This window comes from Dermacentor andersoni, chromosome 3 (genome assembly GCF_023375885.2).
Source record: "Dermacentor andersoni chromosome 3, qqDerAnde1_hic_scaffold, whole genome shotgun sequence".
NCBI lineage: Eukaryota > Metazoa > Arthropoda > Arachnida > Ixodida > Ixodidae > Dermacentor > Dermacentor andersoni.
In genome coordinates this window covers 29,096,423-29,113,021 of record NC_092816.1, presented here as the reverse complement: position 1 = coordinate 29,113,021, position 16,599 = coordinate 29,096,423, and the positions used below count along the sequence as shown (strand labels likewise).

The window sequence follows — 16,599 nt, the reverse complement described above, 5'->3', positions numbered from 1 at the left end:
ACAGTGGCAGATGCGTTTCAATTTCACCTCGCAGGAACAAAGCCAGAAGCTAGACTTCGCTCTATGGCACGCGATTATACTCCCCTAAGCGAAAGTACAGATTGTTTTCGCTTCACGCCACGAACGCAGCTTCTCATTGTGCCAGTACCCGAACGTACCGAAGCCACGATCACGTCAGAGCACCTTATCAGCACGCGTACATTGTATTGCTTTTTTACGGTGACGATTTTTCACTAGATTGTCAGTGCTTTTGTCGATCGCCGCAAGGCACGCCTGTAGTGCTGTGGTGCTGTCACGTTCGGTGACGTTTATTGTTTGCGCAATTTCTCGACAAGCTCGTACCCTAAGATTGTGGTCATGATGACCGTCAATGTAAGCCATCTATCCATGCCGAGGATTCCGCGATAAAGCCGATTTTCTTTTCAACCAATGAATTTAACTCGAAACAGCAGTCTAAACTTGGCATTGCGAACTTTCAAGTGCACTTGTGAATTTCAGTTATGAAAAAATTAAGAATTACGAGGTTGGGCTTCTTTCACGCTCGGAAAAACACTTTTATGTAGCACATATTGAGTAACACAAAGTTGCATCGGGAGTTTTTCATATTTCTCTACAATTTTCTCATTGACAGTTTTCATTTTATTATAATAATTGAGTTGATTAATTAATGCTAATTATGCAATTAGCCGGACTGCTAGAAATTATCTGAGTATATCCAAGCAACGGAAAACAACGTTACCTTGGTTCAGTCCAGCTACGAGGCATTTGCATATTTTAAAGGTTTGGCTCAAGTTACTAGCGGGTTTAGACGTTGTTGAACATTTACGTAAAATACCCTGTATAGTTATAGAATGTATTTAGGGAGTTTCCCTCTATGCGATTGTGAAAGATTGCGATTGCTTTTTATTTTTCTATTTATACTGTTCTGCCGTTTACTTTACATATATGTGCATGTACGCGTGCGTGAATGTGTGCGCGCGTGTGTGCATGCGTGTGTGTGTGCGTGCGTTACGATTTTTGGGATAGCGGGCTCTCATTGGCCAAACTTCCCATATTGTCGCTGTTAAAATTAACTTGTAATGGTGCATTTCGATGGGGATGAAATGCGAAAACACCCCTGTGCACGATAAAAAAAAAAACTCCAGGTGGTCCAAATTATTCCAGAGTCCCCCACTATGGTCAGCCTCATAATCAGATTGTAGTTTTGGCACGTAAAACCCCGTACATATATTTTTATTTCTCTGATTAACCTCCCTGCCTTTCCTTTGGTTCTCTAACAATAATAATAATAATAATAATAATAATAATAATAATAATAATACTTGCTAGTAACTGTAAAGACGCCGCCCACAGCGCTACTTACGTCCACGGCGATGTCGTATTCTCGAAGATTCCCCGAAGATAGAGTCGAGAGAACCAACACATTCGCAAGTCTTTAGATTCAAAAATTTATTTGTAAATATCTTAATGTATTGTACAGAACTTTTTAGGAAAGCCTAAATTTTATTACGCGTGCGTGTTCATTCCAAGTTCAATAACGCCGTCTTTCTTTCATTATTATAATTTTTTATTTAACATTTCGGCACACGTTGGTTTGTGCATTGGCGTCGTGGGACGACGCCTGTGGTATGCACACGTGGGCAGCGAGCGAAACGAGACAAACCGGGGATCGCAATGGTTTATGGAACAAACGGTGCACCGAGCATCACAAAGGGGAAAGCTGCATGTCTTGTTCATCCAAAGTCACGAGACCAAACTAAATAACTTGCTACGCCTAACAAGAAGAAGGATTAGAAGCAAAGGAACAATCACAGTTTAAATCGAGTTTCAAAGCATTTCATAGCTAAAAAAAATATGACACGAGAAGTTATGGCGAGAAACAAGCCTAGAAGCAGTCCGCATGGCATAACTTTGCCCAATTCTGTCGGTTACGATGTAACCAAAGCTGCGACGGTAATTTGAATCATTTGATGAGACGCCACCCCGTGTGCGTGGCATGGCATTCGACACAATACCTCGCTGGAGCGACGCGCGTTTTGTCCACTGAATTAGGCAATTATAGTATATCTATAGAAGCGATATCGCTGAAAGGGATCAGTCCAGACTATGGACTTTGGAGACATCTGGAATTTTTATGTACTTCCTTCAATAATGATTTTAGTCGTCACTTTTTTTTTTTTTTTTTCACGGCCTTCAAAGAAGCTCGTGGTTTGTTTTAACATCATGTATCGAGACTGAGGTGCTGAAATGTTAGTTTCCACATTGTTTGGCTGATGTCAGAATCCCTTTTCCTAAAATGTCTATTTTTTTTTTTTAGCACTGCATATGGGGCAAATGTTAACGAGAAACAAGTGGGAAAGTTCCTCCGTTATCTCAAAAACGAGTTGCACAGAAATTTCTTTTCTTTAAATATAGGTTCGTGACTACGGGCGCACAAGAAGCAGCGATCCACTACAAGCTTCCGCTAATCTCCGCGCCGGCAAATCTGCCACGAACGCGGGATTAGTCGGAGTACAACACGCGGTGCAGGGAAATACGCGCGATCGCGCGGGAAACTCGCGATTAAATATTTCCTGGCTCGAATCACACGCACAAACACAACAACCCGAATCACGCGCTACCATTGCGTGTTCTTGCGCCGAGACATAGCAGACAAAAAACGTTCATATCGTCACACTGCTGGCACAATTGCTTGAAAAAAAAAAAAAAGACTAAACCTCAGCTTCGTAGTGCGGAAGAGAACCTTTTAATCCCGGGGTGCGCTTACAGACCTTAGCGCTGGTCTAGCGAGAAAATAAAACAACCAAACACAGGGACGCCATAAATATAAATAATTTAAAGGCCGACCGGCTGCTCTCGAGTGAACAGAAACGGCCAGAGAAGATTGCTTTCGCTCCCAACCAGCCTATAGAAATCACGTGGCTATCACTTCCTCTCTCTCGCTCTCTCTTTTTAATCTCTCATACTTCATCTGTTAATTACAGTGGCAGCCCAAGGGAACGTTACTGGGAGCGCTCCAATACGTCCACATTGCCTTTAAGAAGAAAGGTAAAGAAAAGCGAGCACAGAGAAATACAACGGCGTCAGTGACCTAGAATTTCTTCACAAATGAACAAGACATTCGCCGCTAAATTAAGGAAAAATGGTGATACCACTAATAATAGTAAACGCCAAGAGGAGTCCATATCCCGGCGGAAAAGCGGAAGCAGGTATCGATATTTACATAACATGAATGCCGGTTTTCGAGCTTATAGCTTCGCGAACAGTGGATATGAAATTTGAGCCTCCGAGTACTATATTTCAGCATCTGTAGAAGAGAAATATCACTAAGAAAAGCAAATCTCGCGTCTCCTCAGGAAAGATGTGCGGCTTCCGTCTAATGAATCGGTGGTCTTTTCGAGTATAGCCTTTTCAATTTTTGAATGGGTACAAAAAGAAAAAGGAAGATAGACACAGGTTTCGTTTTTGTGTTTTATGTTGAGTACGTTTGAAAGAATTATTTTGAAAAAAATTATATTGAAAAAATATTATAATCAATGTTATATTTTCGACAGCGGTCACCGTAGAGCGACGATTAAAGTCTCGTAACGCATCGTGAATTGACGAGGATTTCGGTTTAACTTTGTCAAGAGGACGTAGAACCTCCCATATAAAATACTTTTTTTGTAAAAGTCTTGGTTGCCTTCTTCGCAGATAATTCTGCTTTCGACTCTAAAGGAAGTTTATAGAAGACGAGAAAGAAAAAAAGAAATCGCACACAGCCAGCCACTGCTATTATAAGCTACGAAAGCACTGCAATGACTGCGTCCCATTCGGTATACCATCATTTTTTTTTTCTTTTAAGAAGTGTAATTCGCGAAGCCAAGAGAGAATTAGGTCTCGGTTGCCGTCAGTTTAGAACAAATTCCTGCAGGATCCCGGCACGTGTATTGCCGCGCGTTGTCTATCTACATGGCTCTCTCTGTACACAAGGACGATGGATGCGCCGAGATAAGTATAATATTTATATATATATACTATGTCCTTTCCGTCGATCTACACATGGAAGCAAAAAGTTTGGTCGTGTGTGCGCCAGAAGATTGCGTCAGAAAGGAGAAACCGAAAAACGCGCATATCACAACTCAATATATAGATTTATCTTTTCTTCCATCTCTATATCCTTCTTCCGTTCCTTCACAGAGGGAAAGAGAGAGAGAAAAATAAAAGAATAGGGTGTCTCTCTCTCTCTTTCTTTCGGCAACTACTCTCCCACTTCATTCCTAAACGCGAAGGCTTATTAATAAGCACTACACGTGACCGTGGGCTTTGGGTTCGACACAAAAAAGGGTTGGAAAAATACAGGGCGTGTACAAACAAAGGAAAGGAACATCCGTTCAAGCGAGCGATGTAATTTACAGCGGACAAGCCACAGCGGAGCGTCGGCACTTTGACTAGACCTGTTGCTTCTCGTAGGAATAACATAATCGACGAAGTGCAGCAGCAGATATTTCGGGAGAGAGATAGAAACGCGACAATAAACCCGTTATATACACACAGATACGGGCGAAAATAAAACCAGAAGAAACTCAAATGATTCATACTGCATCGAGTCCGGCCAGACACACTTGTGACTAAGTAACGTGTTCACTGCACTTCCGTTTTCCCCCCCTTGACATTCCGACAAGAAGAAAAGAAAAGCCAACGAGGGACTAAAGTTCCGTTTCCAGAGGCTCACTCTGCAGTAATAACTGCGGCACAAAAGTCGTCACTCGCTTCCAGAGCTGCTATGGGCTTGCCAGACGAAACGCGTAAAAAAAAAAGCGTTATAAATAAAAAATTGGGAAAAGGGAGTCGGGGAGAGGACTGACTAGGCTCTGTGCGGTCACTCAACGGCGATAGTCAGTTTGCGATCAGTCTAGTAGGACACAAGTGTTTTCTCTGTCGCTTTCCGGGGACAAACCCGAAGCGACACGACAACAACAAAAGTACAAGCGAGTGTGAAACAAAACACGTCTGGGATCGGCGCCGGTGACGTCACGCTATAGAGGCGCCGTGCAGCTGCCGGCACTTCGCAGGCGACTCCTGGCGGCGAAGCGAAGTTCGCAGACGAAAGCATGGCCTCCGATATCGGGCGGCGAGGGGTCAGCCCCAAGCAACCCCCTTAGTCAGCAAGCGCCGCCGAATCTCGGAGGCCACGACGAAACTTGGCAGGCGAAATCCGCAGACGAGCAAGCAGCGGCTAGGATGTGCGGCTGCCGCAGGCTGTGCCGGCCGCGCAGCTCCAGCGTCGTCGACGTCGTCGCGCCTTCTGCGCGCAATGCGCTGCTGAGGTGTTTCCGGTTCCGGCGGTACCTCGCGCTGTGTTACTTGAAGATCTCCGCGGACAACGACGCCGCTACCGTCGGTTGCTGACTATGGTGGTGGCGGCCCGAAGCCCTTTCTGGGCGAGCAAGTTCCGAAGCTTCTGCAGGTTGTTTTGCGTTATAGGGTCGTCTGGCTTCAACCGTAGCGCCTCGAGGTAGCTTGACTCGGCCTCGAGCAGCTTTCCGTTGACGTGCAACATGGCGCCGAGGTTCATGTGACTCGTGACCTCCTGCAGCGAGAAAAAGAAGAATACAATGGTGAGCATTTCAAGAGGAAGTCGTCAGGTGTCTGCCTCCTGGCAGACATTTTGCATGCTGTTTGCCCGTACTAAGATATTTCGCCAATTTAGGAAGATGCAGTACTGGGATAGTTTAGGGTAGTGGCATGACTAAAGATAGCTAAAAAAAAAAAACGGTGGTAACAAAGCGTTAGTACAGAGTGTTAGCGCTCTAAGAAGAACGTTAGCCGAGAGTAGCTCTCTGTCCTGTCGCCTTCTTTACATGTTTTCTTTTCTTCTTTGCGCGCCGCGTTTCATAATGTTGGTTATATAGAAGCGACTGGAATCGACCCCTGAACGGCGGAGACCAGCGGAGTTTCTTTGAAGACAACGTGACTTTATTTTTTAACGCTCAGTCGCCACTTTTTCTTATTTACTCTTTTACATAAAGCCGAATCAAATAATACGATGAGTGCAGCAACTGGAGACAGTCTGCGCATCTGCGAACTAAAGAATGCCGCCGGCAGGCTTGATTATGTGGACAGTGCACTGTAATCAGGATTTGTAAGTGACGTATGCGCGGTGCATTGTATACACCAGGTAAGAAAATGCAGTTTGCAGTTTACAGTTTGCAAATCCTGCATTAAAGCAAAGGCGTAAGATATGGGTAACTGAGTTTCATCTGCACATCATTGAGCCGTCGCGGAGAGCTGCGCGAAAGCCACTACATTAAAAAAAAAAGAAAGTACGCAGGCATGTTTGATATGCATGGAACTGCAACGACCAGATTTGAAGCTGTGCCAAACGCACAGTCCCCAGTATCTGTTATCAGCGAAATGTTCGGCAAACGTCAAACGAACAGATATTTAACAATCAAATTATTAAAAAATACACACAGAACCAAGCAAAGAAATATGAGGAGGACGTACTCAGCAGTAGTTGCATCTTAAGTAAGAACGCAGTACAAACAAATATAATATCGCGCCTAAACCTAGTCGGGAAAGAAGGCTGCATAAATACATATTTACACGACGATATTCACAGAGCAGGTTGCTTTCCATTGCATTTAGAAATGCGATGCGTTTATGAAAGTGGGCTTTGCCGCAAGCAGGGTTCAGCTGCGAAGGAGCACGCTTTACAGGCGGAGCGTACCAAGCGCGTTTGTTTACAGGGAAAGTAGAGACGTCGGTAGCAGAAAGTTGACTGGCTTCCCTGCTAGTACTTATTGAACGATACATGCGACCGCAATGTCTTTAATGATACGACTGACTTCCAACATAAGCCATGAACTCCGTCTGTAATAGACTGCCTCTGCGCGGATGATTGATTAACAACAAAACATGCGCTGTATGCAACCACCTTGGTAAACAGACCTACGATACATTGCACGCTCGATATTACATTGGCTTTGCTTGTACATGTTTATATCCTTTGTGTTTCATCTGCGATAGACACAGGTCCACTACATCGAATGATGCATAAAACCTGTTTCTTCGCAAACACGGCGAGGGAGCAGACCGAAGTTGGGGTAGTGAAGACGAGAACAGAATGAGAACGGACGTTGTTTCAACGTAGATCGACTTACACCGGGTCGCAACTTCACTGCAGTGTAGTAGAAGGCCTCGGCTTCAGCATTCCTTCCCGCTTGCCTGGAAAATAAATCGAATAGACCAGATACTTGTAGTCCTTGCTTCGCTGACATTAGGGCAGAAATATGCCCCTTTCCTATACTTGTTTACACTGGCGCGCCTGTGAAAGCATTTGGTGTCGCAAAACGACAAGAATGAATAAGTTTATGCAAATACCACGTTGATGTGAACGTGACGCGAAGTAACGGTAGAGTAAGAAGAGGAACAGCAAGAACCTGCGCAGCATTTACCGCTTTCTAAAGGAGAACATCTTGAGAGGCTAGTTGGTTCTTTATTACTGTACGAAATCACTGCGCAAATGCGAATGGAACACAGCACAAAAAGACATAAAAGAAGGCACTGCGGTTACACTATTTCTACAAGTCTTCTTGTACGGTGTTTCGTTACATTCACGCAGTAATTACACAACATATAGAGCTTGCCGGCGTGAAATGACAGCCTTATTGACGCGATAGCGTTAAGGAGCCCGTGTCGCAGGAAATTTGGCGTCCGGCGTCGGCAATGAGGTATTCGAACCAAATATGTTTGATGCTTGGATGTTTGAATGCTCTATTTAGACAATACATTGTCTGGGATGTAGGGGTTAAAGGCAGATGCAACTGCCTGACAAAGGCCCCCTTACCCGTACATTGCTCAGGGGGAGGAACATCATGAAAACACATTGCAACAATGTAGAAATAAGAACATATACCCAGGCCTTCCAGATGACGCAAGGAATTGACTGAAGTAATTGAATTTCTCAAGCTAGAATACGTAGAAAAATCGTAAACTACGACTTGCACACGACCTACAGACACGATAGCTCTCGGATTGTGATTTGACTACACAATAAAACATAATTCTGTTACGCGAAAACTCAAAGAAACCCCTTCACACACACACAAGCCGGCCGCGGCGTTCACAGACCAGCCGCGGCGCCCGCGATAACTCCAGCTGGCGCTCGCCTCCGCCGCATCGCGGCCCACGCAAGAGGCCGTGGTTCCACCACAAAACATGCCTTCGTGCATAGCGTTCGCGGCAAGCGTTTCCAGGTAAACATTACGGTTACATACGCTCCAGTTGCTGGGAAGCGTGAGAAGCAGTCAGGGATCTTTGAATGATATCGCGTTCAACTGTTAAAAGCGAGGCTTAAGCGTCCCGCAAATTTTTAAAGTAGTGAGCGCGCGTACGGATGTGTAATCACTCCCACGGTACACGCTGCGCTTAGAAGACGGAATATATTCAAAGCTTACACCAAATCAGCACGTATGTGCTTGCGCATTCTATTTCTGGGAGTGAGGGACGAATAAAGCATAGATAAACTGTCCTCAATCGGAACTTTCGCAAGTACAAGGACAATGACTCTTCTGTCGCATACGAGAACTGTAAACAGACTCGTAGTGTTTCTATCAACTACTTCCGTATCACTAAGATTTAGGCATTAAGAACTGTATCAGTTACTGTATTGACATTCGGCGTTTATATCTCGCGCGCGCCCGTGCGTGGCTTTACGAAAATGCATGCCGTAAACTCACGCAGGCTTGGCTTACCTCAGCGTGTTGGCGGCGTTGAAGATGATCTCGTACTCATCGGGAGCGAGCGCAGCGGCTCGAAGGTAAAGTTCGGCGGCTTCCATGTGCCGGTCAGACTCGGACAGGAACTGACCTGCGTTGGAGAACGGATTGGAGAACGGAGCGTTGGAGAGCCTTTCAGCCTCGTTTCTAATCTATCGATAGCTCATTGCGTAATGTCTGAGAAGTAGGCTTTTACAATACTTCACAAATAAATAAATGGCGAAATCACGTTTTCTTTTATACTGAAAAGGGGAGGGGGAGGAAGGGTACGCCCATTATAGAGCTGTCGTTGGGGCTTGTGCACTTGTTATATTTAGCTTGACTTTACAAACTCCATGCCTGTGGGCCCGCGCGTACTCACACATAGGAGATGCGGCGGCTTACTTTTTATTTGTTATCGAATGCGAGAACGAGTCTTCGTACGAAACTCATTGTAGCAGAATATACAGGATAACTCCGTGTTGTTATGCCCATTTAAAGAACATCTGCGAAATGTTCCTGAAGCGCCACCAAGTTAAGAGTTTGCTTACCATAATGCTGATACACACTGGAGTCGTTCGGGGCTAATCCTTTCGCTCGAAGGAACCACTGCTCCGCTTCGGTGGGCCTGTTCTGGAAACGTAAGGCAACCGTGCCGGATGTTAGCAGAGCACTTTGGCTACTTACTGGGGAACGTGTGTCAACAGCGCTAGCACATTCGCGAGCTTCTTCGGGCAACATTGACAAAAAAGAGACCAAATGCAAGCGAATAAAAGGCTAGGAAGAACCAGCACCAGCGGGCAACAAGTATAAGGGTCAGTTGCCAACTTTTTCTTCCGTGTTCCGTTTAACTTTTTTTTTTGGAATATCGTGAGAATCCACAGCGAAACCTTTCGATAGCGGTATACCCACGAAAACAAGGTTTAGGAACCAGGAAATACTTTTATGTCTGCTTAATATCTAGAGTGTATAATACACACTGCTAGCCAAGGAGAACCGAGCGTTGGCTGAAGACCGACACTTGCTCTTGTAGCGCCTTTGACAAAACTGTGCATAAAAACCTATCAGGTGGCAAACAGCCAAGAATTAACTCATCAAGCCGGCGGATACTTGCTGTTGGTTTGGCATGAAAATTATTTTATGAAAACATTCAAAAGAATTTTTTTTCAAGTGTCGCAAGCTTGCCGTCTAGATTGTAAAACAACAACAACAACAATGACGAGTACATCGTTATCAAGGCCCCATTCCTGAGCCTTATTGCTGTGCCCACTAGCCAAGAGAACTGCAGCTGAAAAGGAAGTGACACCTTACCAGTTTAGACAGGAGCTTGGCGTAGGTCAGGTGCGCTGGGATGTGGTCGTGCTTCGCTTTGAGCGCTTCTTTGTACCATCGCTCCGCTTCGGCAAAGTCCCCAAGCTTGAAATATGCCTCACCTGCAAGGACGCCCGTGGCAAATTATCAGCGCGGTTTTTCGACACAACGATCCAGATTTTGGGTGCAGGCACCATACGCAACGAAATTGTGCGATTCTGCAGAATCGCAACCGAGTTTCTAGCAGGGCTGTTAGTGTAACTAACGCCCTACTTTCAACTCTGAACCTCGTCAAATACGCCTTCTGGAAAACAATTAAGATTTCTATACATTTGCACGAGCTGACTACCTCACACATTTGTCACTTTGCCCTCGAATCGCTGTAATCCAATTTTAAATTTTGAGCGTGCGAATACTTTTGGTTCTTCGAAAAGGCGTAGTCATAGCCAAATTCTGGCGTTTATACGTTCATGTTTTTAATGCTTCTAGGTGCAATAACAGATTCGGTGAACAAAAAAAAAGTAGCTTAGTTTCTTTAACGACACAGGGGTTGATACCCTCGCGTTAAGCATATATTTTCATCTTATGTTTATTTTCCGTGCTCTCAGGGCGCGAAAGAATTACAGAGAGGAGTGGAGATAATTGGTGACAGCTTCTCTGAATTTACACAGTTGTTGAGACTTGGCAAACACGTTGTAAAGATTCACGCTTGAAGAAGTAGAAACTCACCCATCATGTTGTAGAGAGACTGCGGCTGATAGTGATCCGGCATCTTGGCAACTGCTTCTTGGTAAACTCTGATCGCCTCCTAAAATAAACAAGTAGAAAAAAAAATGTTTTCTCTCCTCGTGGGCAACTAAGTACGACCGCGAACAAGTGCGCCGATCAGGAGCCGATCCTTCCGAAAGTACTTAACAAGCTGAATTTGCACTTATCCCGGACCAAGACAAATTTTTCTTAAACTGCGAGGCTTTTCTTTCAAGGAACCCGTATGGGTTTCCTTCGTAGCAATTGATATGATTGGTTGGATGTCTAATTTTCCCTTTATTAATTATCTAAGGCAGATATCCCTCTAGGGGGCAAACACCAGTGGGTAAATTTGCATCCAAATTTCCCGAATTAAGTAATCTTAATGAATGACATAATCGAGAGTGTCCCGCGGCTTTCGCTATGAATCTGTCTTACGTAAACAAATTCAGTGCGAACTCACCAACGCTGTTTACTAGAAACGGCGAGCGAAACGGTCAACCGATCGGTGACAATCAATGCACGCACCTTGTATTTGCCTTCGTCGGCGTAGAGCCTACCAAGGTTGAAGAGGGCCGAGATCTTGGTGCTCTCGTGGGTCTTGGGGTCCTTGAGGCCCGCGCTGTCAAGCTGGGCACAGTGCCGGTACACCTGCAGACAGGGCGCGCGGAGAGGAACGTGGATACCGGTTAGGCTATAGCTGCGACCGACAGAAACCGAGTTGAGAAAAAGAAAAGGAAGAATATGGTTTTCCGCGCTGATAAATGTATTTGTGCGCCAACGTTCGGAACACGCCGCTATGTTGGCAACACCAGTTGTGCGGAATCCTGCAATGTGGAGGATTGCTCATGAAAGAGAAAAAAAAATTGTCAACCGCCCGAATGTAGCACGAAACTAGAAAGCTTCGTAGTCGAAAAAAAGAACGTCCTGTTTCGGGATGGGTTTCCCCCTCTCTAGCTTCGTGCTAAATTGGGATGGATGGCAATTATTTTCTTTTCTTTTCACGCAGCTATAGTATAAAATACAGATTACCTCAGCGGATTTGCGATGCTAAGTGGTCTGTGGGATAGGTTGTATCGAATACGTGGCATAGTAAAATACAGCATAGAATAAATGTGTATGACTTAATACAAGGTGAACAAAAATTGAACGTTTATGTCACTAATAAAGGGTTAATGGAATGCGTAACTATTATAGTTAAGAATTACGCACTCATTTGAAGCGAGGAGTGGCTGAAGCCACTGCATGTTACAGCAGACGGCACCGGAGGACACGGCAGAAGTGGCATTGAAGAAAGAATGGGGACGCTTAGAAATAGATTGAAAATCTTTTGGTAAAGTAACACGAAGAAAGACGTTCGACACAAGCTTTCTTGAACGTTCGCGCCCCCATGCAAAGTTCTTACTTTAAATAAAACACACACATAAAGAAAACGCACTTCGGGAGTGCAACGAAATGACGGTACGCTGCACGGAACAGCTAGGGACAAAAGCTTTGGAGGTCACTCACTTCGATGGCTTCCTCTTTCCTGCCCATGATGCCAAGTACGAGACCCATGTTGAGGTGCGCCACTGTGGGAGATTGAAGAAGCGTCGTTGCAAAACTTTAGATGTCGAAATTCACGTCAGTGCGCAAGCGTTTGCGAAATATGGTGATCCATGTTGCTGCTGTTAACCACAGCGTGAGATAGACGCAAGCAACGAAGAACCAACACTGCGTTTTTTAAAAATTATGTTGGTAATTATTGACATTAGGATAGCGGGAAGAAGGTAGTTTCAATGTGTTTCCGCTGTGTGCCTAACCCACTCGTGGATACGTTATCGCAATATCTAAAAGGTGGCGGTGGCAACAATAACAACAACAACTACTACTACTATTACAACTACTACTACTACAACTACTACTACTACTACTACTACTACTACTACTACTACTACTACTACTACTACTGCTACTGCTACTACTACGACTACTACTTCTACTACTACTACCACCACGACAACAAACTACAACGACGACGTCCGGACACACACCGCGCAAGGTTAGCGCACTCTAACGGCGCGCTTCAGCAGAAGTGAACATACGAAAAAGAATTCAGCAGTAACTAAGCGATTACATTTTCTTCAGCAATATCTTATTCACGACGGGAAAAGAAGGAAGTAATGTGATATGTGGTACTTAGCTAATGAATAAGCAAGAGATATCCACCATTTTCCTTAAATTTCTAAACATAACTTACGTTCCGAAACTGCAAATACGAAGCCAGGCCATGCCCAAGACAAGTGAATTTAGCAGCAACCGTGAAACTAAAGTGACAGTCCCGAAATATACGTCCTTAATACATGTGGCAGGAACGATCTGTTCCTGCATTTTGCATTATATTGTGGAGAAACCTTCGTTGCGCACTTCGGGATAAATCTATAGAGAGAGCAAATAGACCAGGTTTTCCATAAAATGGGCATCTTACTTGCTGGTAACTATTAATGCACATTAAGTCGATGAGCAATTTAATTTCTCGCGCACCTAGACACTGAAAGAAAATATTAGGTCAGACAAAATCCATACATTTTCCGATACAAATTGTCGCCGAAAGTGCCGCTGCTGCTCCTCAATTTGAACCACCCGGGTCAAAGCGGACGACCTGACGTAATGTCCACGTGACCCACATTCAGCCAACGCTAAACGCCACAGGTGAGGTACCATACTTCCGCAACAAGTGACGCCACTCCGATCTTACATTCTCGCCATTTTCTCACTTACAAAAGCTCTGTTCTCACTACGAATGACGAATTAGTTAGTACAGAAGGCTAATCTTTCCATCTAGCTTGACTTAATATTTTCTCTTAGTGTTCCTTTAACCGGAAAGAACAATAACACGTTGAAGAAACAGTCATCGTCTAATTCGTTCTCTACAGCTAAAATATGCATAATCTTTTGATGAAGCTGGTAGCATCCGCCTATAGCACCTTGCAAAAAGAACACCAATAAAGAAAAGGAGGAAGAAAAAAGAAACACACGGGGTCACCGACGACCAAGGTGAAGGAGGGTGAGAGACTTACTTGCAAGCCTCGGCCTGAACTGGATCGCAAGTTTGTAGCTCTGAAGGGCTTCCTCCAACCGGTTCTGCTCTTGCAGGAGAATTCCCCTAACGGACGAAAAAAGGAAAAGCACAAAATAAACCTGAAGCATGCGAGATCTCTGTTCTGCGTTTTGCGAGACTGACGGCTTGAGGATGCTAATATATTCGCGAGTAGAGAGCCCGCAAACTTATATTGAATCACTAGTACTAAAGTTCCCATAAAAGGTAGGCGTACGAAGAAAGTGAATGCTTAAAGGGACACTAAAGTGAAAAATTATTTCTTCTGCATTAGTAAATTACCTTTCTACAACACCAGAAACACCACTCTTACAACGATAAAACGTTTGGTAAGCCAGAAAAAGCGCAAGAACGAAATACGGGTGGCGACGCCTACTTAAGTTCCCGCACCTGGGGGCTGTGACGTCATGGATCTTTACGGCATCTTCTAGGGCCTACTAATTATATATAGCGGTACAGATTGACTACATTGCGTTCAGGAAGGAACCAAATATTAAGCATGGCGAATTTCGGGAACCTTTATTCAGCCAACGCGGCCCAAATGCGGAAACACACTTTGGAATCCATGACGTCACGCTGACGTACCGGCGCTGGGGTTTCGGCGCGAAATTCAAATACTGATACTTGGACCTTCATTTTCTCATCTAATAATCAAACAATTGTTTTGAAATGACTGCCTGCAGGGTTCTCAAACAATGCTTCTTTAGCCTAAACTTATTTATTGTTTCGCTTTAGTGTCCCTTTAAGCTATATTGGTAAGTTAGCCTCTAGAATTACAGATGGGTGACATTCAGGGCAACGAGATGGGTTTGGTGTGCCCCCCTCCTCTATCCAAGTCCCACTGCCCCCTCAATTATAAGGTCGTATAAACTAAGAAAACACAGGTGGCGACACCATCCGAAATACCTGCACAGGTTGCCTGCGAGGTCTCAACAGTTGACAACATCTAGCCGAAGCTATAGATAACTTTATAATAATGTTATTTTTTTTTAAGAAAAACGGGGTGGGTCACGCTAGATTCGAAAATAACCGAAGGCTCAACCCTGGCAACGTTTGGAAACTTTCCGTCCGGAAACAACTGCCTCACACTCAAATACGCGAGAATATTGCTAAAACATACGGTGGAAATGACGTTATGCGCGGTTACGGCTCAAAATTCAAAGTCGCGAAGTTCGGTGTGCATTTCTCTCCACTAATAAACAATATTTCTTAACAAAAAAAATGCAGAGAGAAAGAGAGAGACAGAGAGAGAGAGAGAGAAAGTTTTGAACGATAAATCGAGCCGTCCAGAGTACGCACGACTAAACTCACAGGTTGTAGTGGACGTCGGCCATGTTGGAGCGATAGGTGAGCGCCTTCTTGTAGGCCCACTCGGCCTCGGCTTTCTTGCCATGCGCGCTGAGGATGTTCGCTAAGTTGCCGTAAGCTGAAAGCAAAGGGGCAGGAAAAAAAATATAGTGGTTCGTGAGCGAATGTGTCCATAGAATCTAATGCACAAGTCCACGCTAAAATAGAGAGAAACTGAGTACTAGTCGCTAAAAGCAACGACATCCTCGCAAAAATCATCCATTACATTTTGTTGAATCTCAACAGAATGTTCCCTGAAAACAAGAAAAAGTCAACAAAATAATGTGCGGCTCTCACGCACTGTGGGAATCGATGTAAGCGAAGCTTTGCATGCTGCTTGCTTTGATTGACGATATTCAGCGGTAATGTTCGCGGCGAATGTTTAATTTCCTCAACTTTAGCCCAACACGAGAGTTGTGAGTTGATGTTAAACGTTACTATGCATGCACCACTGCTGTTTGTCTGCGTAGTCCACAGAACACAAAGGAAGACGTGTTTGCTTGAGGTGTTGTTGTGCGTCATTGTCCATAATCTGAGATGGTTGAGCATTACCATTACCTCACATGGCACATCGCATCGTGGCAGAAGTGTTAAACTTTAATTGTTGCTTTCGCTCTTTTGGACGACAACAGAACGCACACCTACACAGATTGACAGTCAGTGCGTTCGCCTCGGGCTCCATCGCGAAACAGGCACACAGTATTCTCAGGAACAGTGCAATCACTGCGCATACGATCACTTGGTTTCAGGCACACTTGAGCCTAAATCTGGATTCGTTCACCAACCTCAATGACATTGCCCACTCCCAGGCGCGCTTACTAACTCTCCGCGCGGGAGGAGGTGCCTTGTCACAGTCCTATGTCCAAGAGTTCCGGGACACTATTCACCTTTAATGAATTCACTAAAAATTTCTATCTGGAGAGAAGAATCTTTCCTCCACCACATAAAAAGCTCACAAGACCTCAAGCAAGAACTCTTAGGATGCTTCAGACTAGCACTTATCCTTGTCTGGCTTTCATGCACTGTTTATTCCCGGACGTTTTTAGCTCACAGTGTCCTAGCTGCGTATAGGAATTTAGATCCCATGCTCTGGCAGTGTCCCTCACTACGAGAGGATAAGGACATCACTGAACAGAAGTGGAACTCGGTCATGAGGAGCTCGGAATACCATCTTCAGGTTTGGACTGTCCAGAGAACTTGCGATGCGGCGGTTAGGTTGGGTCCAACTACCCCACGTGAGAGCGGCCCACGGTGTCGCCCTAAGGGGCGGCGCTTCTCAGGATGCTTTTAATAAAGTTCTTTGTATCCGTATCTTTACTGAATTATGGAGCTGTACGTAATTCAATTAATTATTGT

At 44.7% G+C, this 16,599-nt stretch overlaps 1 protein-coding gene across 2 annotated transcripts in view; it reads right to left on the bottom strand.

Moving 5' to 3' along the window:
- Positions 1-1,434: 1,434 nt before the first annotated feature.
- The window catches only part of Tmtc2 (Transmembrane O-mannosyltransferase targeting cadherins 2), a 343,189-nt gene continuing 328,024 nt past the window's right edge, over positions 1,435-16,599 (bottom strand). For both annotated transcript variants that reach the window (XM_050168163.3, XM_055065207.2), the window contains exons 5-14: positions 15,208-15,322; positions 13,859-13,944; positions 12,309-12,370; positions 11,328-11,450; positions 10,782-10,860; positions 10,053-10,174; positions 9,293-9,374; positions 8,739-8,853; positions 7,146-7,209; positions 1,435-5,572 (exon numbers count right to left, since the gene is read on the bottom strand). In XM_050168163.3, the coding sequence (XP_050024120.2) occupies positions 5,375-5,572; positions 7,146-7,209; positions 8,739-8,853; positions 9,293-9,374; positions 10,053-10,174; positions 10,782-10,860; positions 11,328-11,450; positions 12,309-12,370; positions 13,859-13,944; positions 15,208-15,322 (1,046 nt within the window). In that variant the 3' untranslated portion in view covers positions 1,435-5,374. The remainder of the gene's footprint in view (positions 5,573-7,145; positions 7,210-8,738; positions 8,854-9,292; positions 9,375-10,052; positions 10,175-10,781; positions 10,861-11,327; positions 11,451-12,308; positions 12,371-13,858; positions 13,945-15,207; positions 15,323-16,599) is intronic.